This window comes from Hirundo rustica, chromosome 4 (genome assembly GCF_015227805.2).
Source record: "Hirundo rustica isolate bHirRus1 chromosome 4, bHirRus1.pri.v3, whole genome shotgun sequence".
Classification (NCBI taxonomy): Eukaryota; Metazoa; Chordata; class Aves; order Passeriformes; family Hirundinidae; genus Hirundo; species Hirundo rustica.
In genome coordinates this window covers 48,251,659-48,276,713 of record NC_053453.1, presented here as the reverse complement: position 1 = coordinate 48,276,713, position 25,055 = coordinate 48,251,659, and the positions used below count along the sequence as shown (strand labels likewise).

The 25,055-nt window shown below is 37.9% G+C and overlaps 1 protein-coding gene across 2 annotated transcripts in view; it reads left to right on the top strand.

The window, feature by feature from the left end:
* IFT56 (intraflagellar transport 56) overlaps nt 1–24,607 on the top strand; it is a 53,006-nt gene extending 28,399 nt beyond the window's left edge. Inside the window, exons 6-18 of one of the 2 annotated variants that reach the window (XM_040061877.2) lie at nt 591–736; nt 2,421–2,592; nt 2,931–3,005; nt 4,200–4,302; nt 7,368–7,423; nt 9,624–9,677; nt 10,101–10,164; nt 12,509–12,597; nt 15,650–15,733; nt 17,894–17,963; nt 20,393–20,499; nt 22,715–22,848; nt 24,247–24,607. In XM_040061877.2, coding sequence (XP_039917811.1) covers nt 591–736; nt 2,421–2,592; nt 2,931–3,005; nt 4,200–4,302; nt 7,368–7,423; nt 9,624–9,677; nt 10,101–10,164; nt 12,509–12,597; nt 15,650–15,733; nt 17,894–17,963; nt 20,393–20,499; nt 22,715–22,848; nt 24,247–24,358 — 1,266 coding nt within the window. In that variant the 3' untranslated portion in view covers nt 24,359–24,607. Of the gene's footprint in view, nt 1–590; nt 737–2,420; nt 2,593–2,930; nt 3,006–4,199; nt 4,303–7,367; nt 7,424–9,623; nt 9,678–10,100; nt 10,165–12,508; nt 12,598–15,649; nt 15,734–17,893; nt 17,964–20,392; nt 20,500–22,028; nt 22,663–22,714; nt 22,849–24,246 lie in introns of those variants that run through there. The other variant, XM_058420346.1, reaches the window with a different exon arrangement.
* Nucleotides 24,608–25,055: the final 448 nt, after the last annotated feature.

Genomic DNA, 25,055 nt, shown 5'->3' with positions numbered 1-25,055 from the left:
AAATATAGTAAGTATGTTTAACTCTGTTCCTTGTTTTTAGCCTTCTCTGTGTGTGTTTTATGTGCTGTTCAGCAATGCTTTTAAAAATAAGTCATTTGCTTAAAGAAACTGGAAATTGGAGGCTAGTGCTAGTGAACTTCTTAGTGCTGTAAAGAAGACTTATAAAAATTAGGGCTTGTCTATTTGCAAGTCTTGTGTTTTCCTGATATTCATGAGACATTAGATTTGGACCTACAAATAGCAGAATTTTTGCTGGCTTGGATAATTACAATGAAATTTTGTGTTGCGAAATTCTGTTTGCGAAATAATTAATTCAGTTCTTTCCCTCTTATCCATCAAAGCACATGACATGTAATTATATCTAAATCACACCTTAAAGGAAAATGTGTGCTTAGTTTTAGCCTAACATTTGTCCAGTTTGAACTCACCTGCCTCATTGATATTTGTCTTTCTCCCCTGGTCAATTAACTTTAAAGTAACTGGTTTTCCAGATATTTAATGCTATTTTACCAACAAGGACAAAACTAACCTGGTTAATTAAAAAGCTTTTCTTGCTGAACTCTTCTGAGAATGTGTCCCACTCTTTTCAGTTCAGTGATGAAAAGAAACTGATGAGCTCTCACCAGAACCTGCAAGATGTTACAGAAGATCAGCTTAGCCTGGCATCTATCCACTACATGCGGTCACACTACCAGGAAGCTATTGATATCTACAAGCGCATTCTGCTGGATAATCGGTGCGTATCTCTAGACCCTATTGGAGCATCTCTGTTATTGGTGGTATTTAAATTTCATATAGTTGCTTAGTTTCTGAAAGTAGGCATTTTCCACAACTACTATGGCCCTTTCCCGTCATGGAATTTGCACCAGTTGCAGCTCCTCAATTTTGTTCATTCAAAGGATTATTAAAAACTCCACGTTTAGAAGGAAGTCTGCTCTCTCTTGTTTTCTTTTTATGATGTTGTTTTATTCATTCTGATATCTCTTTTATTTTGTCATTTATTTCTTCTGAAATGATATATGGTTATGTACTGCTTTGTCTTTTTATTTTTCCCCTCTGATGGCCAATCTTGTGACTTTGCTTGAATTATTGACTTCTCTTTCACCTCTTACTTAGCCTTTCTAAGAAGAGTTCAGTTCTTGGGTGTTATGTAGAGTTCCTTGCATTCCTTTAAGTCTGAAATTCTTTCCATTTCTGTTTATCCTCTATGGTATATGTTGATGGGTTTCTGTCATGTTCTGCAAATTTTTAGTCCAGAATTTAACAAGGAATAAATTGAATTCTTAAGTGGCTGGAAGTATTTTTAATAAAATAGAAACTACTGTCTCAGAGTACTGCTATCTTTTGGCACTATCTTCTATTGAATGTTTCAGAGAAATCCATCATAATTCATATATCATGTAATGCTTGAGAAAGAGATTTTAACCTCCAAGTTGTGCAGAAACAATCACTCAAAGCTAAATGAGTAACCTTCATAACAATTATCCTTTTACTTAGAGTTTTCACAAATGCTTGTCTTTTCTCTGTCTTGTTCTTCTGGCTTGACTGCTTGTAATTGATGCCTTGAGAGGCTGATCTAGAACAGAGACTAGACAGAGTTAAAGAATAAAGTAGGTGTTTATTAAAAGGCCTTAAAGTCTACACCTTGGGGCTGTACAGGGCCAGTACAAGAGCCTGGCCAGGGCTACACTCGAGATGGACCCAAAATGGTCACAAAAATGGATGACCGGTCATGAGGTTTTACACTTTTATAAGTTTTAGTCCATTTGCATATTTGGGTTAATTGTCCAATTATAGCTTCAGGTTATGAAGTTCCATCCTCCTTGTTGCTCTCTTCAGTTCTCCATTGTTTATACCTTTTGGGCCTGAAGCTTGTAACGGTTCTCTTTGGTTTCAAGCTGGAAAGGGATTATTTTTGTCTACCTGTCCTGTGAAGAGATCTTACTGACACTTAATATGAAGCTCAGAGCCACACACCTAGGCAAGCAGAGAATCTGTAAAATATGAAAGGTAAAACTTAAGGCATCATAATGACAAGGATTATTTGAAACAATTGTACTCGGTACAAACTTTTGTGTGCATATTAAATGTCTTTGAGTATATTGCTTAGAAAATCATGTTCTGCCAGGTGCTCATGTTCTGCATGTTTCTTTGGTGTGAAGTTGCCACCATTTCCCAGATTTGTTGGTAGTTCTTAAAAGCTACAGTAGCTGCTGTGGAAAAAAATACTGTGAATCTGTTCCAGCTAACAAACTAGAGGAGCCCTAAGCATTTCTCAGAAACCCCAGTTTTGATGTGTTTGTGAAATATGTATAGATGTGAGAGTTTTCTTTTTATTTACTGATTTTAATGCTCTGTAATGGAAAATGTTAAACTATCTGGTGGGATTTAAAGGTTCTCTTTAATCCTCTTTCCTGCAGGGAGTACCTGGCTCTGAATGTATATGTGGCCCTGTGCTATTACAAACTGGATTACTATGATGTATCACAGGAAGTGCTAGCCATTTATCTTCAGCAAGTTCCTGACAGCACCATTGCTCTTAACCTTAAAGCTTGTAACCATTTCCGACTTTACAATGGAAAGGCTGCAGAGGTATCTGTTGGACCTCAACTTACCTTTATTTTAGTTTAAAATTCCACACATTTCTTTTCCTTTGTCTTAATCAGTAATGTTTTTTCTGGCATTAACCCATCTGTCCACATATGTGCGCAGTGGTCTTACCATTTTCCCAGTATCCTTTTGATCTTGTGTTTATATGTATTACCCAGTTGCTAAAATAATTAGATAGAAGTGGAAAGGCAAAAATATTCTAGTCATCCAACACCAATGGAGATGTCTTGCTGTTAGCTTTGAAGCTCATTTGAAGCTCCACTTAGGCTTCTGTGCTTTTTTGGTTTTACGTTAAAATTTTGGAATGTATGTAATTCCAGGCAGAGCTCAAGAACTTGACAGACAGTGCTTCATCATCTTTTGAGTTTGGCAAGGAGCTCATTAAGCACAATCTGGTAAGTAATGCATTTCTGGGATTTAATATGAACTGCACTCACTTGTAGAGCTTTTCATGATGATTAATAAAATGGAATATTTTGAAAAATTGCAGACTTAATTGAGTTTCTACTGCCATATAAGTCCCATTCCAGGAATCCTACCAGAATAATGAATTTGCCATCAAGTGTATTTACTTTTTTTTCCTGGAATTTTTCCCTGACAGTTTGAGACTGTGTCAAGAAAATAATAATACTGTTGCTTTTAGTCGTGAAGGCATATTAAAATAATTTATGTTGTGTAAGAGTACCTTTGCAAGATATTTTGTAGAGCCCACTCCATAAAGACACTGTAGAAACCAGTCAGGATGACCCTGAACTCTATTTAGTACTAGAACAATTTGACTGGAATAAAGATAGCTCATGAAAATGGCCTTCATCTGAAAAGTACTAAGCAAGGGATTGTAGGAAAAAAGATGCTCGTAAAACCAAAACACTGTTGTGTTCTGTAGTAAAAGAGTCACTAAGAGTAACTAATGGTTAATTTTCCCTTCAGTGGTATTATTATTTTGCTGAACAACTGGTAACAGTAGATTGCTCATATTTAATGACAGGTAGTTACTTGCTTTATCATTTTTCAAGAGCAGTCATCACAAGCTAACACTTCTTTCCCCAAGAGTTAAAACTGCTTTCAAACTGGACTTTTGTAAGTTAGTGTTGTTTACTTTGTATGTTGGCATTTTTGCCCATGCTTTATTGAATTAGATTTTGTTGGAGGAACTGTCATGTGAAACTGGAGTATAAACAGCTGCTCCTGGTCATTTTAGGATCCTGTGTCATTCTAAATAAATGTGGAATTGTTAGCCTAATTTTTTTCATATGAAAATATCATAAGCAGTTTATAGCTTTGTGTTCTCTTCACTCAGACTATGTTATTCTTTTAAATCTTTGATATATAATGTACCACTCTTTTGAGCTGCTAAAAGCTGAAATAAGTTAATCTTTACATATGGATTAAATACTTATATTCTTCAGAGTAAAGATTGTCACATTGTATAATTTTATAACTATATTAAAGCGGGAATTAAGCTAATGCCAGAGCCACTGATGCTTTCCTACTGTTTATGTAGGAATTTAAGGATTATTTTCTTTGAATTAACTTATCATAGAAAAGATTCTGATACATGATTATCAATATGCTGCTTTTCTTTGCAGGTGGTTTTCCGAGGAGGAGAAGGGGCTTTGCAAGTCCTACCTCCTCTGGTTGATGTTGTTCCTGAGGCAAGACTGAATCTTGTGATTTACTATCTCCAGCAAGGTGAATACACCTTCCTCTGGCTCTTTAATAGCTTCAGGGATGACATTAATTCATCTTATCTCAACTTATTCAATGCTTTTTATTCTTTGAAGTAAAATGTAATTTATTTCACTTTCTGTTCTCTGTAAAATAGTGAAATAAAAGTCCCCATAGCTTGCAGAGAAGGGCTTTAATACTGTGTACTCAAAAAAAGCCTACTTCAGTAGAATATTCGAGTTCTTGGGTTGCAGGAGATGGCTTTGGGGATTGTAGTGTTTATTTGTTTCTAGTAAGGGGACCTCTCCTCAGCATGAATATGTAATGAATGATAGGCATATGTCCTGGCAAGGAAAACCATTTCTGTAAGTACAGCACAAACAAAATATGAACCCAAATATGTCTGCGAACAAGATATTTTATTAAAATCTACTTTACAGTTCTTAAAGAATGCAGGTAGGTAGCCAGAATCATTTGGTAAGGATTTTCTACTTGTATCTCTCCTGTGTTTGCCACAGGAATTCATCTCTGAATTATATCTGAGTTTTTCAGAGCTGTTGCTATTCTCCCATTGTGTTCTTTTATTCAACAGTGGGTTGACTGGTTGTGTGATTCAAGGCAGGTCCAATTAGATCAGGTTGCTTAAAGCCTTGTCCAAACAAGCATCCAGTTAGAACTTCCTCTGTTCTACCTTGAGTCCACTGCCTTTCTCTCACTCTTTGGAACCTTTTTGCATCTGCTCTGTACCCTCTTATCAGTTAATTCCAGAAAGTGATAAGATCTCCCCTGAGATCCTTTCTCCTCTGAAAGCTAAGCAAACGCAGTTCTCTCAGTTTCTTCTCAACCCTCTTCCTGCCTTGGGAGCCCTCAGTTGGGCTCACTCCAGTGTTTCAATGTCTGTCTTGATGGTAGGATCCCAAACCTAGACAGAGTACTCATGTCCAACCTCATAAGTGCCAAATAAAGAATTCCTTCCCTTGCCATGATGGCTCTATTCATGGTAATATGATCCAGTGTGCAGTTGGCCTCCTTTGCTGCAAGGCTGCACTGTCTGCCAGATTGCCTTTTAGCCAGTCAGCTCCACACCTGACTTGCTCAGGCATGTTTCAAGCAAGATGCAAAACTTGCATTTTGCCTCCACTGAACTTCATCAGATTTCTTTCAGCCCATTTTTTCAGCCTACTCAGCTGCTTCTCAGTATCTGGGAGCTTTCTTCACAATCTTTTATCATTTGCAGACTTACTCAGAGTACTCAATGCTATCATCTGGATCATTAATAAAAATAAGTTGTTCAACAGTATCAGTCCCTGGGGCATTCAATTACTAATGAGCCACCTGTTGGATTTTGTACGACTGATCAGTCTCCTTTGGTGGTCCAGCCAGTTTTCCATCCCCTTATATTCTTACTTAGCCAGTCCTATCTTTCAAATTTGTATGGGAGACCATGTCAGAGACATTGTTAAAGTGAAGGTGTACAGCATTCAACCATTATTCCCTTATTCACACAACCAGTCACACCTTGAATGAATGAGTACATTTTGGCATTGGTAAATCCATGTCTGCTGTCCCCAGCCACGTTTCTGTCCAGTATTATTGTTGCCAGTGTCACTATAGGCAATATTGGTACTATTACCAATTATCTTGTACAATAATATTGTTGATAATAACATGTATTTCAAATTAAGTTCCACTTACATGGAAACAAAGTGCATCAGTTAAAAATCAGTCTTGTTTACTCCTATGCTGTTAACCTTGCATCAATTTTCATTAGTTAGGTTCTGCTCTTCATTGTGATATACAAATTATTTGCATACTGACAAAGAAAGTCAAGGAGAATTCAGACTAAAACCTCTTTTCTGGTTTGGCTGCGTTTCCATTCTTAAATCTTGCTAGGGTAACAGCATTGGTTAGGAAAATGAGAAGTTCTTACTTCCTATGACTACCGTTGTCTCTCCAAAACTTAAAAGGTCTCTGATAAATGTAGGGTTGTGTTAATATATCCTCTGAACTGGAATGACTGAAGCACAGACATGCAGTCCATTGTTTCAACTCTTTAGGGTAGTGACTTCTGACAGGGTTTGAGGTCAGTTGGTATCCAGCTGTAATCTGTTCCCGTGAAATTTGCTAGTCACTTCTGTTGGAGTTTCAAGAGCATAGTTCTATGTTGATGGTCTACACTGTGTTGATAAAAATGAGGGTTTACTGTCTTCTTTTTTTTGTGATGGTGCTCTGAGCTAGCCAAAAAAAAAAAAAAAAAAAAAGTGCCAAGGTAATGCTGCCTTACTATGTTCAAGGGAGTCAAGGGAGTAGGTAAGAAAGCAGAGGTGATGGGTGGGAGTCTGGCAGCTCTAGTGTATATTTTATATTGCCTTAAGTGCCTGCATTGACTGTATGTTCTAGTGAAAAAAATTTTTGTTTGATAAGGCTTATTTGTGTGGGCACTTGGTGTAATTCTGTATTAACAAAATTTTGCTAAGAACAGAGGATCTTCACTAGGTTGGTTTAAAAAGGCAACCACAATGCCAACATTTTTTTTTAATTTGGGTAAAATTTAGGATCTATTCAGTTCACGTAATTATTGTTTAGGAAGGAAGTTGATTACAGATTTCAAACTTCACATGTAAACTTCTATACTAGTAGTACTTTTTCCTTGTCCTTTCTCCTGGGCAGATGCTGAAATATTGCTAAGGAAAAGATGAAGTTTCCCTACAGCATCATGTTACCCTATTCTCTCTGAGGGCTAAATAAATACGAGAACACAAAATAGAGGAAAATTATGGATTTATTATTTTGACCTTGTGCTGTTGAGAAAGCAGCCACTGGATTATGAACAAAGGGGCCAAACTATCTCGGCTAGGAAAACTGTAGTAAATAAGAAGCTATTACTCACTCTGTGTTTGTTATTTGAGTTCTAGAAAACTATCACCATTGCAATAGAAATTCACAATTATTTATAGTTACTTTTCTCCTCCTGTCTAAGTGTTCTATTTCTAAGTCTGTGACTATTGGGGACTGTTGTAGAGGATGAGTGACTTGTTCTAATACAGTGTGCTATGGATTGTCATGCATTCTGATGTCTGGCATTTCAGATGATGTGCAGGAGGCTTATAACCTGATTAAGGACCTGGAACCTACAGCTCCACAGGTAATTGGAAAATGATGTCATGGCACGTAAAGACAGAGGTCATAAACTGATATGAAACCTGCCATATACAAAACTGGTATCCTTAGGGACAGCTTGCCCCATTCCCACTCTTAAAACTCTTGTCTTTTCATCCTGTCATCAACAATAAATTTCATGTGCATGCATAAAGTATTACATATGGGCATATATGATTACTTAGCCTGTTTATTACTGTACCACCTTGTCACCCTGGTTTTTCTGAGTTTTTTAAAGCCTTTTGAATTTTCATAAAATGGAGTCAGACCTTTTAGCTACTGTACAATATTAGGAGCAGTTTCTACCTTTTTCTCACAGATGTAACATAAACAAATCCTTTGTTTTTCATTCTCTGTCCTTTGTTTGCATATTTCTAACCTGAAAACAATTGTAACTGACAGCTGGTCTAGCCACTGAGGCTAAGGGGTGGAAAACCCCAGAAGCCAATGTTCGGCCAGACCCGAAAATGTATAAAAAGTAAGAAATAAACAAGGAGGCTCTTTCTCCGCCCTGACTCAGCCTTGAGCTGGATCGGAGAAGTCTCTGTCCTGCGAAAATCTCTCGTCTTGTGTGATTGCTTTGCGTGTCATGATCACACCACCTGGGTTCAACTAAGACTACAGCTCTGTTGTGTTGCAGCCTTAATTTTGGGAAATGGAGCATTACTGCATAGGTGAAAGCCCCCTTACAACTATAGCTGGTTGTCTGCCTGGTGGTGGCTTTCATCCCTCATATCTGCTAGCTCAGATGCTCATATAGCTTGTACTGAAGCCATTTCAATTAAAATGAGCTAAATTAAACAGTTTTAATAAATGGTATTTTCTAATCCCATCACAGTTTGGCTGCCATGAGTGAAAACTGCAGTATCCCTTGGCTGTTACAGTAATTTTCTTCTGTGGCATTTCCAGCATCTTCAGTCTCTGATTTATTCCTCTTTCCTGTTTATTTTCCAAAGGTCACATAGCTGGGCATAAAAGAGACCTTTCATGAATCTGTGTAAGGAATTAGATGGAGAGAGGGAGGGAGGGAGGGAAAAGGAAAACCTCAAAAACACAGATCTGGTGATTCTGTGCTGAGGAGTGAGGAGTATCTTCTGATGTTGCTTTACACTTTTTGCGTTTTTCAGTATAGCAAAACTTACTTGAAAAGTTTTTCAGTATAGCAAAACTTACTTGAAAAGTTGGTCCTATTGCATCCTATTGCATACTTGGCTAATAATTCTTGATCACATTTTGAAATGAGAATCTTTGTGCTTTTTTTTTTTTTTTTTCCCTCCGTTTCTCACTCACACTTGTAAGGAACTCCATGCTAAGGAGTTGTGAAACTACTTCTAAGACCTTCTTGAGTACTTCTCAAATTTCTTCTTTGTCTCAATGCTTGTAGGATAATAATTAGGCATCTGTAAGGCAGTTTGTGTGCTGAAATGATTACTTACTACCCTGGCTAGTAATCTCAGATTGTTTCTTTACATCTGTCGTTGGTCTGTTGAAAGATGTCTCTCTTCTGTGTTTACCTCTATGACAGGGCTGTCCTGGTTTATCAGGAGTACCTACTAAAACAGGTTTATAGATACAACTCTTAATTATAAGACTTGGGTAAGACAAAAGAATATGGTACATGTTCAGAAAAATTTGTTCAGAGAATTATTAAACTATAGTTTCTCATACTAGAGGTTACAGGATACCCAGCTTCTGTTCCTAATTTCACTAAAGTAACATGGCCACAGAGCACAAATCTCTTGACATACTTGTCAAGATGAGAAACACTAGGAATTTTGCAGCAAGGATGTCAGTGGTTGTGGTTAACCAATGTGCATATTTGAATGGGGATCTGTGCTTTAGTATAACAATAGTGCACTTCTTGGTGATATGATGGTGAACAGGGCATGAAAGGATGTTATCATGTTCCTCCTGGTGCATTGTCTTTGACCATAAGACATGCCAGAAAACACGGTACTCCTTTGCATCTAACATATTTAGTAGAAGTGACTACCTAGCCAGTAGAATGTATTTTGGGGGGACTAAGTTAGTACTGTGCTTAAGTACTACCACAGTAACCAGCTACCTACTAGACTCAGTTTTGATAGAGTTGAATTAATGACAAAAATAATGTACACATAGGCTTTTATGTGTCTTCTGAAATCTTTACCATGTCTTCTCTGATCCCTTTTAACTTTTTTTTCCAGGAGTATATCCTCAAAGGGGTGGTAAATGCAGCACTTGGACAGGAAATGGGCTCGGTGAGTGAAGCCCATTAGGTTCTCCAGCTTCTCCAACAATATAATGTGAACAGATGTGTAGAAACTGGAATGGAGTGAAAGAGGCAGTCATTTCTTAGTTAGGTTGTAGGATTTCTGAGTCTCTTAACCTCTTTCTGTACAATAATCAGTCCAGAACGAATGAAATGCAAATTTCTGTTGCTGGTCTTGATAGTAAATCAAGATGAATTTGATTTTTCTGTCCTGTTTCCAAAATCCCTGTTTGCTTTGTACAGTGTTCTTTATCTAGGCACATAGAATGGCGCCATTACCTTTTCCGGTTTTGCTTCAGCCCTAGTTTATCTGTTAGATGTTCCCCAAGTGTTCCTCAGAGCATATTTTCATTGTGTATTGTAGCATCAACCCTGGAACTCATCTTGGATTTCTTTTTTATTCTTCTTCCAGAGAGATCATCTGAAAATTGCTCAACAGTTCTTCCAGTTAGTGGGGGAATCAGCCAGTGAATGTGGTATGTTTGAAATGTTCTTTTTCCATTAAGTAAGCCATCTTAAAATATCCAAATATATACCATCATGTCTGTGTCTAACTGTTGAATGTTAGCAGGAATATTGCTAGGCATTTTGTTTCTATAGGCTGAGTTTTTGAAAGTCTAAATTGCAGTCTAAAACAAATTTGCAAGTTTAAATTAGAAGTCTTGATTCCAATCCTTACTATATGGCTTCATCTGGAAAAGAGGCTGTACTGCAAACTGCAAGCCTTTGTGAGAGACTCTGTGGCAGCTTGCCTTTGCCTAATAATCCCCATTAGAGAAACAGAAGACAACAGCGTAATTAATTAGATGAAGTGAGTGGCTGAAACCTCACGGGCAGATACACAGGTACAAATCTGGGACCACTAATGAAAGCATGTCAAGTACGTAGAGTCCTAGCATGGAGCATGCCCTGAAACTGATGGTCATAAAAATGTAAAGAGGACTTTGGCTACAGGGAGAAATGGAAGCTCGGGGACTAACTTCTTGCTTGAATAAGAGAGAGGAAAAAAAAAAGCATTATAACCCACCCACCACCATGATCCCAAATCAGTATATTTTTAATATTTAGTTTTATTTACTCAGTAATAGACCAGACCTAGGTTTTCTCTTCCCTTCTCTTTGCCAAAAGCAAAAGTTCCAAATAAAAAAAAAAGTCAGTAGTTTTAACATAGAGATTCAGACTAAATGGGGCTTGTCAGTTTCCTTTGTAGGCATTGTCACTTTGTATCATTTCTTTAAGTGGGTAACTTGTTCATGTTTATGGTGCAAACAGCTCGTGGTCCTCAGAGACAGAATGCTGTCTCCTGTGTCCGTGGTGACTAAAGAGAAGGAGCTCCAGAGACAGAGCGGCATCACTGATGAGAGTTTCAGAAATTCTGTTGAGCCGTTCTGTTCTGTTCCCCTTGCAGCCCTGGTACTATTGAAGTCATGCATCAGAGAATTTCATGTAGGAAGGCTGGAAGGGGTTCCATTGATGAGATTTCTCTCATTCCTTTTGCATTGAAGCTATCCCTTCAGGATTGGGATCCCAGAAAACAGGAAGAAACAATATGAACCATAGCAGTCGAGGACTCAGTGGAAACATCTTAATGCCTATTATAGTCATGCAGGTGTGACAAGTTACCAGAGTACACATGGATAAAAATAATACAGAAATAGTCAGGAAAAGGATTTCTTGTGAAGATATAGCCCAAAACTGAAATTGCTAGGAAGCCAAAAGTCTGAATTTTACTGTGAAATATTTTTGAACTCATTTACAAAATAAAGATAGAGAGGCTGAGGCTTCAACCTTTCAATGGCTGGGGTGGGAGAGATGGCAACAGAAATGTAGTACAATTAGGAAGGTGGATTACTTGAGAAAAAATGAGCCTATGGGAAGGATTGGTTCCAATCAGAGGTAAAAGGAAACATCAGTATTGCCAGCATCTTACCTTCTTGGTACTTCCATGTAAGAACTGCTTTGTCATCTTCTTAAAAGTTTGTGGGAGGAAACTGCCATAGAGAAGAGCACACAGTTCAGGGTAATTCCTTTAAAGGTAGAATAATGTGACGGGTTTTGTTTAACCTGAAATGAATAACAGATAGAGGTCAACAAATTTTAGATAGGAAATGGAAGAGGCAAACAGTTCTATTTAGGTAGGATGTAACAAAAAAACCAAACACATGAAGCCCAAGTAAGCGTTTTTATAAAAAATTTGATGTTTTTTAAAAAGTTGGATAACATGGAAAGCCTGATTGTGAGCAATGTGGTAATCCCGAATGCATGGACATTAATTTCCGTACTGTCTGATATCACTGAGTATTTTACCTGTTCCTGTTTTAATTCTTTTTTATAACAATATTTTCAGTATATCAAGTTTACTCTCTTACTCAAACTAAAATTAAAATATATAGAATTCTTTGTCCAGGATATACAAAAAGCATAATTTTAAGGAAAGAAGGCTAATGGCGTAAGAATAGTACACTCAGGCTTTGTATAAAGTGTCATTTCCTAAGAGTAAGAATAATTCATGGTAATATTATACCATGCAAATTGTGTCACAGAAAAGGCTTGTTAGGTAAAATTGTTATTTGTCTCTGTAGAGATTGCTGTTGAATAAAGTATTGCATTAGTTATTGGATGCTGTAGAGTTGACAAGATGTACTAATGTTTTTATTCCTAACCTCCTTTGCCTGAAAAGTATGGTCCTTTGCCTGAAAAGACAAGCTACGCTATTTTTGGAAACTAGCTGCTTCCATAGGTGCCAGCGATCTTGGCAGTGATTTCCATTACCATGTGTTTTTAAATTCTACAAATTTGCATTTCTCTTTTGAATTTTAGATACCATTCCAGGGAGACAGTGCATGTCCTCCTGCTTCTTTCTTCTTAGACAATTTCCTAATGTCCTAATTTACCTCAACTCAATAAAGGTTAGTACTGTTTTTTAGTATTGGTGGTACTGTAATGTATAGAATCACTACTTTTAGACTGTATAATGTAAGACACAATGGAAACATAAAAAGATACAGAAACAAAACAATAAAAATAAAACACAGGAGTGATAGTGGGATATCAATGGTCAGTGCAGTAAAAAATAGTACCATGGAGCATGGTGAGCATGATGGACTCATCACACTTGTAATCTAACCATTATCAGGCTTTCTGGTGGAATCACAGAAAATAACAAATATGAGTAAAAGAAGACAATTAAAAAAAAAGGTGTACATTTATGAGGTGGGCAGCATGGAGGAAAAAACCTCGAATGTTTTCTTAAGACTTATCAAGTAAGTGATAGAGATTATTGTCACTGGTTAATAATTGGGACATTTTAGTAAACAAGAGTGTGTAAGGAAGATAGGACACAAAGGACTCTGAAAGGAATACCATTTACATTTTACAGGGAAAGCAATCACTGAAGGACTAAAATAGAGCAGTATTACCAAAGCAGTAAGTTAGGAATGTTATTTTTGCGGAAGTTATCTGAATACCCTGCAGGCAATGTTGCTTTTTTCAAAATAAGAGAAGCTTGAAGTTAATATCATGCAGCATTATCAGATCAGTGGATAGAATGGGTATAACTTACAGATACACAGTTAAAGTCAGATGTGAGGAAAGAGGGAGGCTGGGGTGTGATTATGGAATAAATTATTGCAGTTTTGTTCCAGTGGTTGAAAACTCCAGTAGAGTTGAAACAGTTCTGTGTTTGGTAGAAGGAGGGGAGGGGAGGGGAGGGGAGGGGAGGGGGAAGGGGGAGGGAGGGGAGTGGGAGGTAGTGTTCTTTGTGCTCCTTCTTTTCATGGCCCTTCCTTTCTCTCCTTCCTTTCCTTTCCTTTCCTTCCTTTCCTTTCCTTTCCTTTTCCCTTTCTTTCCTTCCTTTCCTTTCCCTTTCCTTTCCTTTCCTTTCCTTTCCTTCCTTGCCTTCCTTTCCTTTCCTTCCTTTCCTTTCCTTTCCTTTCCTTTCCTTTCCTTTCCTTTCCTTTCCTTTCCTTCCTTTCCTTTCCTTTCCTTTCCTTTCCTTTCCTTTCCTTTCCTCCCCTCCCCTCCTCCCCTCCCCTCCCCTCCCCTCCCCTCCCCTCCCCTCCCCCCCTCCCCCTCCCCTCCCCTCCCCTCCCCCCCTCCCCTCCCCCCCCTCCTCCCCCCCCCCACTCTTCTGTGAATGTTTTGTATTATCAGCACACTTTGTTTCTCCTGGATTTGGTTTTGCAGTAGGTCTGGTCTCTAACACTTATATGGCCAGAACAGAATGACACATTTTTTGATTTTGGTTGTTGACAAAGGTTCTTCTCCATTTTAATTAAAAAATACAATGGGGTCTACTTGAACAGAAGAAAGCATTCACGCAGTAAAACTAGCATCTGGCTCACCAGCTTTGCTTACCCGGGGACTTGTGCTGATTCACATGAAACTACTGTTGAGAAAGAATGCAGTAAAGTGTCGTAATCCTCTTATGGTGAAACCCATTAGTGCACTGTAAGAGCATTGAAATGTTTTCCCAAACTGTGCTTAAGCTTCACCCCAATTGGTTCATCCTCATGCTGTCACACAGCTTGCTGTATTTGCTGGCTTGTGCACCATAGACTATTTGCATGAAACCTGGACATTTGGCAAATAGTGGCAGTCCCTCACCTTTCCTTTCAAGGCACTAGCTTGATGTATGTTGGTGGACTAAATCAGTACCATTTAGACTGCCTTTGACAGTGAAAGGAAGAGGTTCCTCAGTGTCCCTACATAATGAAAGAAGATACTACTGGGAAAGGGATTTGTGCCTTCCTTCGTTTACCTTTTTTACAATCCCAACTATGCTTTTTATGTCCTCCTCACTCTAAAGAAGGAAAAAACCAAAAGTTCGATCTTCCTACATGAGTTCTGTTTCCTTTATAAATGTTGTATAAGGAAAAACATTTCTTCTTCCCTACACCTTGCTATTATGCACACAGGGAGACTTTGTTGCCGTAACTATATTGGATAAACCACCTATTTTCCCATGCTCTCTCATAAGCACTGCACTGCTGCTGGGCAGGGATCCTCAGTCCCATTCATGCTTGCGTCTAGTATTGTGTTCTGTCTTACCTCTGCCAGCTCTACTGGTCCGGTAGTATGGGACAATGCTGACTGTAGAACACAGCAGACTTTTAGCCATCTGAGTTATACTTCAATCTGACTGTGATCAGGTCAGCCTCAAATATCAACCTAATCTGTACCTTGAGTTACATTTCCTGCTTTGACACGTAGCTTTTCAAAAAAGATACAGCTAGTTCAATCTGATGTGTCCTAAACCAGATGTGTTGTATCTACTGCTATGGAAGAGAAAAACTCAGTGCTGTACTTTATCTAGAGAGAAGGGTACCTGTAAACAAGGCTTGCTTAAAGAAGTCCTATTACCTGGTGTGCTGTCTGCTACAGCCCAGTACTGCGGCTCCACCTCCACCCTGAGATCCATTTTGTCAGATTAGCATCCATCACATAACCGGATGCACAGGGCCTCTTGATAAACCTTGACAAGTCTTGGGAAAACAAAACTGTTCATCGACTTTAAGACTCAAGGAAGTCAACTGCCTATTTACCTACCCTAGTGGTGAAATAAGTGCTTGGGAAGTGAAAGAGACCTTGGCAGCACAGCATGTCTTCACATGCTCCAAGTGAAAATTATACCCACAAAAGCTGCCACTGCAATTTTGAGCTTGGAACATTTTCCAGATCTCTCCTAGTTAATATTGTGGAATGTTTCAGCAGTGTTTGTAGTCACAAATGTAGGATGGAAAAACTAGTCCATAATTTTTCTGCCCACTGTTTATAAATACCGTATGTTCCTAATGTGGGATTTTCTTTGTCCTTCCTATTGTCTTCTTTATATGGTCTGACTCAGACTGGGGGGAGGGGGTACAGGGGGGAGGGACAGGGCGGGATGTATTTTTAATGTTGTTTTATCATAGAACGAGATTTTTTGGTTGTATTTATTTGAGGTTTGTCCATATTTTTCAGAGTTACTTCTACAATAGTGACACTTTTAACTTCAACTATGCCCAAGCCAAAGCTGCAATGGGCAATTTTAGTGAAGCTGAAGAGGTATGTATTTATTTTCTTTGAAAACAGCAATGGAAACGTCCCCTGTAGTCCCCTCTTTCCTTCCTTTTCTTCACCCAGATCTTCATGTTGGTTGAAAATAAGCAGGTTCTGTGGAACATCTTTTTCCCCTTCTTAGAGGAGCTGAAACTCTCAGTGAGCACTATTCAGAAAAGATTATCTTGCTAATCTTGTAATGTGAGGTATACAGGGAGTCATGCTGCTTGTGGTGCATAACAAGAGTGCTTGCAGCTACCGCTAATTGATCAAAGAATGGCCTCTTAATCAGATTTTCTACGCTTTGTATGGAATCTCAGGCACACTTTTTGTTCAGACTGAGTAGGGCATGCTAAGTCAAAGACACTGAATAGTTAAGAGCCTCTAGGTGTCCCTTTATGTTTTGGGTTTTTTTTAAATCTTCCTCTGGGGTATGTTGGAGGAAAAGAGGAAGTGCTCACTGTCTTATTCAGCAGCATTCAGATGCAGCTCGAAGAGACTAACTTCTATACCCAGTACTTTTTTATGTCTGTGTGCAACAGAAACTTAATTACAACTAAAATATGCAAAAGCAAATAGCTGTTATGAAGGTGGAAGCAACATTTTCCACAAGACCAGAAAAGAAGGCAAGCCACAAAAAAAATCCCACATTACATAGTTTAAAGTGAATCATACAGGTTTGATTGGTTTGGGGTTTAAGTTTTATTTTGTTTTTCCAGTCTTTCTAACTTTTTAGCTATCCAGGTTTGTCAATAACAGAGGACCCCTGGCTTGACAACTTGTCTCTCGACCCCCATCCCTACCCTCCCATCCAGCACCCTCACCCCTTAATTTCTATGACCCAAAATTGCATCTCTCTTTAAGAAAAGTATCCAAGACTATAAGGAAAATGGATATATATTTCAATTCAACAAGCTTTCAATTCACTTAGCCTCACAAAAACCTTTCAAAACTATGCTACCAGCTATGCTGATTCCTGAACCTCCTTAAAAACGATAATGCACTAAGTTTTAGCAGCAACTAGGCAACGAAGAAACAGTTTGATTGAAGAAGACTTCCTGTCAATCTACATTTTTCCTCTTATGTTTTTTAGAAGCTGTTCAATAGAAACTTGTGTTATATAGGTGATGCACTTAAATACCAGAATTATATAATTACATTGATTCAGCTGGCCTCATGCCTGATCTTGGGTGGTGATGACAGTTCCATATAAACATCAGCCTTCCCCAGTGTCTCATAAACTTGTAAAACATCTACATACAGCACTTACTAAGTTATTTAAAAGCATACCTCCTTAGACATAATAACATAAAACATATGATAAACTGCTACTTACAGTGATAATGCTGCTTTCTTTTCATGTCTTCCCTATTACTCTTTCTCCTCTCCCCCTAAATTAGGGGATCAGCAATGTTTAAGGAATACAAATGTCAGTAATTTGTGTAACTCACTGTTCCAGTGCATACATCTATTCTTATAAAGGTATTTTGATTTTTACTAGTAGCATCCGGTATAATTACAAATGTACTTGAGAGAGTCATAAATAGCTTTTTTTTTCTTTGAGCAAAGCCGGAGTACATTTTAAAATATATAATTTTCCCCACACATCCCTTTTTATATAGAATGTAACAAACCTGTATTTGTACAGTAAAATACAAAAGATGAATGCTTTGCCTGAGAACCTTACCGAAACTGAAATGGTTAGAAATGGCTTATTGCAGACCTGGAATGATCTCTGACATGTATGGAAGGAAAGTCTCATCTATATATGAAACTTCTAGTATTTCAAGAAGACTCTAATATAATTGCTTGCATTGCTTTCTAAACAAACACATTCCAAATAGCTTTTCCCACAGGCCCAGTGTTCCATCATGCTGTTTGTGTTGCATGGTCGCCCACTGGAGCTTGGTCAGGGCAGGCTGCACTTTCTGCACAGCTTAGTGTTCTGAAGCTGCACAAGTGTCTTGACACACAGGGCACTGTGTGAATCCTCCACCTACTCCACACAGAGGGATGCCCCCTACACTGCAGTTGCATACCCAAACTCTTCTCATGCACAGTTTGTGTGACTTAAACCTTATCTGTGTGTTGAAATGAGGAAGGTTTGCTTTCTGTTTGTTTAAACGTACATGCATGTATAATCTTTTATTTTTCTTCTTCCTGCAGGTGTTCCTTTTGATCCAGAGTGAGAAGATAAAAAGTGATTTTGTTTACCTTAGCTGGCTGGCTCGCTGCTGTGAGTCACTTTACTCCCATCATTGCAGAATATAGATCCTCCTCTATTGCGTCAGTCTTGGCAATCCACTTTCCTAATTGAATTTAATGTTGTAGGTGGATTCAGGACTATGAAAGTGAAAAGCTGATTGCACTAATTACAATGTGGGTGGTTATTGCACCTTTCATACATCTGGCTTTTATAAGCAATTACTGCTTCAGTGCAATGCTGTTTTAGTACTGTCAGTGCAGCTTTGTCCTTACCAATGATCCTTTTTCTTCTCAATTGTCTACTCAATTGCTTGAGTGAAGACTTTCTGTCTTAAAAGACTGAGTTACAACTCTAAAACGTTCAGGAAAAAAACCACAAAATAGAAGCATTCATACTGGCTCAGGCTCAAGGGTCTGTCTTCAATGTTAGCCAATGTCAGATGTCTAGGGAAGAGAGGAATTAGGCAAACGTATACGGTATTTTTCTTCCTACTGTGTTACTCTACATGTTGTCCAAACTCCTGTACCTGAGGGATATCCTTTATAATCTCCAGCATGTGTTTTTCTTCCAAAAACTCTTAGAAGAGTTCTTTCCCTGGATTTCTTTGAATCCAGGAAACTTCTGCTGTGTTTAATATGCTATAGCAAATCTTACTTACTTTCTCTGAACCAGTTTTTGAAACACTGCAGGGTACACCTCAGTACAGAGACAGCTGCAGTATCACATACAAAGTAGTATAGAAGTGGGCTTTTCTAAGGACTCGAGTCTGAGACTCCCTAGGCTAATTTGTTTTCCTTACTGTGCCTCAATACAAAAATGTTTTCTTATCAAGCCACTTTCAGCAGTTATACCTGGAAGGTAAATATGTATGCTTTGGGATGTTATGCCATATTGCAGATGTAGTAAACGTCTCTAACATGATCTTTCCAGACAGGGACATCACACATAGGGATGCCTATCTATGATTCTGGTTTAGGATGTGCCAGGTTATTTCCTTTTAATTAAATTGCAGTACCTGATTGTGTTTGAGTGTCTTATATATGAATGTTTTATTTGAATTTTTTAATGGGAATGATGAATATAATTATCTTGTTGTGTCAAGTATGTAAATTACTAACAGGTCACATTATGATACATTAATGTCAGAGTACAGTTAGGGAGTAGTAAACAGTTCAATGCTGAATATTTCCAAGGGGTAAAAAAGTACCAGAGATGCATCCTTTTGCATGACAGAATGTAATTTTTTTTATTTAGTATTATAATACTATTTATACCAAATTCTTCTTGAAGAGAAGGTCAAAAACATTGGATTAGCACAGAACTGCATTGCTCCAGGTAGATTGGTGCTGGAAATTAAGAACTGGCTGTTTGCCACTGTATATGGTGTTTGGAGCTGATGAGAGATAAATACAGTGATGTCTGATGTCTTGCTGCCTCCTAAATGAAAAGAGTCTATAAATTCTGTGATTTGGTGTTACATGTTTATTGTTGGTTACCACCCATTCTACCTGCAATATAAGTATAGACATAGCAGACACAGATATAACAAGTTAAACGGTCCCTCTTTTGAAAAAGCACAAGAGTGATCCTTATATGAATAGCCCGGTACTCTCAGAGTAGCTGTTAATTCTTGAAAAATAAAGGAAAACTTAATTTAATTTTCTTTTCTCCCAGTGTTTGAATGAGCCTTTAATTATGAATACCAACCATAGATTCAAATGAATGGCTTCTTATCACCAGGAAATAGAATCTTTGTGTCTAAACACCCTAGCAGAATTTCTACTTATTGAGATGGAAGATTCAGTTTCATTTATTTCTAACTGTGTATACCAGTGATGTTTTAAGTTAAAGACCAATTAAAAATTCTAGTCATATATACAAATTTAAAACCAGAAGAGGATCTCAGGAATTTAGAGATTTTTTTTCTAGTAATGACAAGTTTTGTTATGCTTGAGGGGCTTCAACCTCTGCCCTCTCCTTTTGATTTGTTATGAATCATGGGAATTGAATGTTTAGACTGACATGGGCACTAAGTTTAAAGACCTCAGTTTGGTGCCAATTAAATTTTTTGTGTGTGTAAGAACACACAATTCTAAATCTTACCATGTAAATGGATTGCCTTTGTTCATCATCCTGCATAAAAAACTCCGATGGTTTTAATTCTGTTCCTTAATCACATCTGAAATCATGAGAGTTGTTCTTATTGCTTATCTGTGAAATATAAATTAAGATGTAAATACTATAATTATTCCCTTTGACATCGGTATTCTCTGCTGAATTGGCTGTTATCATTAGTAAGGTAAAAGATAAGGACAAGTTTCCCTTCCCCGCCTCATGCTCATGGCTGAAGCATGGATTTACATTAAACAAAGAAATACAGGAATATCTGTTCCACCTGCCACTGAATATTGTGTGTAGCATATTCTTTTCACAATTCCACCTTTTTCTTTTTATTGCAGATATTATGAATAAGAAACCGCAGTTAGCCTGGAAGCTCTATCTGAAGATGGAAACCTCAGGGGACTCCTGTAACTTATTGCAGCTCATTGCAAATGATTGTTACAAAGTGAGTTTTCTCTTTAGAGCTTGATGTATGAGATGTTAATTCAGTGATTTTACCAACAGTCTTTTTTTTTGATACTATTTATCATTGTCATCACTAGTGAACTTTCTTTTCTAATGCAGAATGTCTAATAATGTGAATGAGTTGGCAAGGATTAGTCAGTATTTTAACATACAGGCCTTCTGGTAAAGAACCCACTGATTAAAATGTGGGTAACTTACTACATGCTTGAGCTATCAATAATGATAACAGTTGATTCTCCTACTCTACTAGGGGATTCATTATGGGTAGAAATAACAAAAAACTTTTAAGGAAAAAAATCTAGCATAGATTCAGCAAGACATCTCATGGTTTTTTGGTTTGTTTGGTTTGTTTTTGGTTTTTTGTGCATTTGTTTTTAGTTTTTTGGGGGGTTGGGGGTTATTTCTTTGTTGGACAGTGTTGTGTTCTCCTTAAAGCTTGTAATGGGAGAGACTCTTTGTGATCTCAAAAGCATATTCTAAAACAGAAAGAATTATCCCTTGTACGTCTTTCAAGTACTCAGTTACCATCTCACCCTACAAGTCTAGTTGCTCAAGAAAGTGGCTATGCCTCTGGCGTTTCCCTTAGATGCAATTTGTGAAAGCAGGTTGACAGTAAGACCTCACATAAAATCCCTTTCCAGATCATTTAAAGTTTCACTTAAATCGGTTGATTGCTTTGTCTAAATTCTTTTCAAAACCTTCTTGTCCTGAAGAGAAGTAGCTCCACATTTTGGATTTATTTAGAGCTTTTAAAAGCTGCATTTTAGAACTACATTTTTCAGCCTAATTATGTTTCTACATATGGCCATAAATGACTGCTCCAAAATTGTTACTTTAGTATTATAATTTGCCTTTCTACACTAGCAGCCACTGTACCACTTGAACTGAAAGGCAAGGTCCCTGTTGTTTGATTTTATGTGGCATTTTTCAGTTGTTTCTGAAACATTACATTATATTGGAGGTCTACAGGTGGCACCAGAGATGTAACTTAAGAAGGCAATTGCATTAGGCTTTGCTTAACAGAAAACAGAACAAGGTCAACAGTGTCCTGAGAGTTGGTGTAGCTGGATGCCTCATTGCTGTTGCTGATAGAAATTGTTAAGTGAGGAAGTTGGCTTGCATGATTTCATGCCAATTTCTTGATGCTTTTTTTACAATAGCCCATCTTGTCCATATGGGAAACAGCACATGACTTGGAGTGAAGCATTTCCTATATTTATGTCAGACGGAAGAAGAATATTAAACCTGTACCTGCTTAATGGAACTAGATCAGATACTAATTTGGATAGATCAGTATTCTAATTTTTCTTTTTAGCTGACACATCTGATAGTGTTCATACTCACTATCTTTATTCCCATACATTTAAGTGTTTATCAATCCAGGCACCAGTGGTTAAAATCAATATTTATATAAAGAAAAGAGAATTATTACTCATACTGTAGTACCAGTGTTTCTCTGACTAAGGTTTCCAAATGTAGCTCCCACAGCCTGCACTTCTTTCTCTGCAGGCTTCCAGCTACCAAAGGATGGGAGGTTGTGCTCAGTCTGCCTTCTGTGATCTCTCATGGGAAGATGCTAGTCACAAACAACATTGCCCTTCAGGCTTGCCCAAGTGGAGAACACTCATACAGCCCACATGAGATATGTTATGCTGACTTCAAAAGCCACAGTTAATCTGGTCACTCCTTTTGCATTGCCTGTTGCCAAGCAACTTGCTCCTGGTTCCCAATTACAAATAGAGAACCTAAGACAGGGAAGATAGGGTACAAACTGAATTTTCCTATGCTAAGGAAAATTTTATATTATAGAGTCACCGAATCTTTTTTTGTACTGTATTGTAACAGCGAAGAAAAACGTTTAAGTTAAACCCAGAAGATAAACAAATATGTGGCCATGTCTACATGGGGAAATTTTCAAATGTCTGGACTAGTTGGATGTTGATATTCTGTCAAGAGTTTCAGTATAGTTGGTACAGCACTAGATAAGGCCACCTCAGAAAATGTTATAATACCACCTGTTTCCCATTTCCACAACTGCAGTGTCCCTGTTCTGTGTCACTTGCTGCCTGCAGAAAAACAGAAAAATGCACATTGCTTCTACAACTACTTCTACTGCTGATTTCAGAAAACTGAGCTCAGTGTTTTTAATCCGCTTCTGAAAGGTGGTCAGGAATAATATTTCACTTTCTGTGCAGATGCGTCAGTTCTACTATTCAGCCAAAGCCTTTGATGTTCTGGAAAGACTGGACAATAATTCTGAATACTGGGAAGGCAAGAGAGGTGCTTGTGTAGGTGTATTTCAAATGATTTTAGCTGGCCGAGAAGCAAAGTGAGTATTCTGTGTTGTATCTGAATTTATTTTGTTCTTTTCCTATTTTCAGCTAGCTGTGAGCCAGAATCATAATCTCAGCTTTAGGACTAAATATCATCTTCCAATCTTTTATTGACCTTTCAGAGTCTAGACACACTGCCCAGAAGCTCCATATGCAGTCTTCAACTTGAAGTGTATCCTCCTCAATTACAGTTATAAAATATATGGTAGAGAATAATTTATGAGCAAGTGCTATGGACTGTAAAATACCAAAATACTTTAGTCATCATCACTAGGAAAAGCCAGGTTATAAGTGTACAAGTATGTTCATGAACTGAGGGAAAACAACATCATTTCATGTTGATGGCATAAGAATAGAAAACTATCACATGACATTTTTGGTGCATAGAAGAGAACTAAGGAAAGATTTACTCAGCACTGTAGGAAGAACATGATTTCTCTAAACAAAGAGTAAATGAGACTGTGTTTTCATTAAAATTTGCCTTCTGAAGACACTGACTATGTCACACAAATATACTTACTTGATGAAAGCTTAAAGGAAATCATCTGTGCACTGATAATTTTGGTTTTGGCCCATTTCACTGGATGGGGGAATGAGACAGAGTAGAGAAGCTGTATTTAAGAGCTGCTCCCTTGTGAATATTCTGCTGTGATGCCAGATGGCCATTATCCTCTGGCCAAAGTTGCTGTTTCCTACATGACTGTTAGGTGTGTATCTTGGCTTCCACACCTCCCTTCTATTCAGTTCTCTTCTGGAATAATCTCATTAACTACTATACCATTCAAATGTCCTTTTAGCAATCACTGCAGCAGATGCAGTAAAATACACATAACTTGCCTGTTTTTCAAAATATGCAATTAAGTTCTTACTGTAAACTAACTGGCAAACTGCAGCAGGATTTATATAGGTTTAATGATAATTTGTTTATTCATTAGGAATGTTGATTTCCATGTTATTTGTGTTTATGTGTATTGTGTTACGTGTAAAGTGCTTAAGCTGCATTAAGCTAGATGTTGCCATCCTAAAGACTAGTAAATAACATTAAAGATTGTTTTTTTAAAGTTTGGTTTGTTCTGGGGAACAATTTTGCAAGAGTGAGGGTATGTGTACGAATACACACACATATGCACACACTAAACTAATTACATTTTGGTGATTTTTTTTTTAACTTATAATTTCTTTACAATTGTATACAATTGTAAACCAATTTCATTGGTCACTTTTTTTGTCTCTGAGATCCTATCTAGCGTGCATATTAACCTATACCAGCACTGCAGATGAATGGACCTCTCTGTCTAAGAGGACCGATATTTTGTGAAATAGTTTGATGTGAGCAGTTTATTGTATCAGTTGGGTCTAACCCTCGCTTAAATCTTTGCTTTTCACCTTTGTAGAGAGACTCTGCGGGAAGTACTGCACCTGCTGAAGAGCACTGGTAATTCTCAAGTAGAATACATTGTTCGCATCATGAAAAAGTGGGCCAAGGAGAACAGAGTCCCTGTTTGAGTCAGTGTCACAAAATGAACCAGGTCAGTTGCTACTGTATGTCTAGCTGCAAGACAAGGATCTCAGTTTCTCCTGTGCATTCTGGGTATCTCCTTCTTGCAGGACTTTAGGCACTCAAGCAGGTTGACTCATGTGAGGAAGAGTGTCCTACAGTGAGATTCAAAACATACAGCAAGTTAGTTTTCCGCATGTTTTTTGTTTTCTCTCTTTTTTTTTAATTAAAACTTTATAGATACTTTTTCTGTTGCACCACTGTATTCCTCAAAGTTTCATTTTTTCAATAGTAGTTTCAACTGTCCACAAAATCAAAGTGCTCCACAAATGTTTCCCGGATTCCTCTGCAAGTGTTACTGAACTGCATGGTGAGGGATTTTTCCAGCAAGCCTTCTGACCTCTGGAAAAGAATCATTTGTTACATGACTCAGAAAAACCTACTTCAGCGAGTGCTGGAATGTGGCAAATAGAGGTGGTGACAGTGATACCACTAGGCATGACTAGGTTATCAGATAATACAAAAGGCTTAACGTATAATCATGAAATGGCTTGGGTTGAAAGGGGCATTAAAGATCATCTAGTTCCAACCTGCCATGGGCAGGTACAGCTTTCACTCAGAGCTGCTCAGGTTCGTCAGAGCTTTGTCCAATCTGGCCTTAAACAGTTCAAGGGATGGGCCATCCACAACTGCTCTGGGTAACTT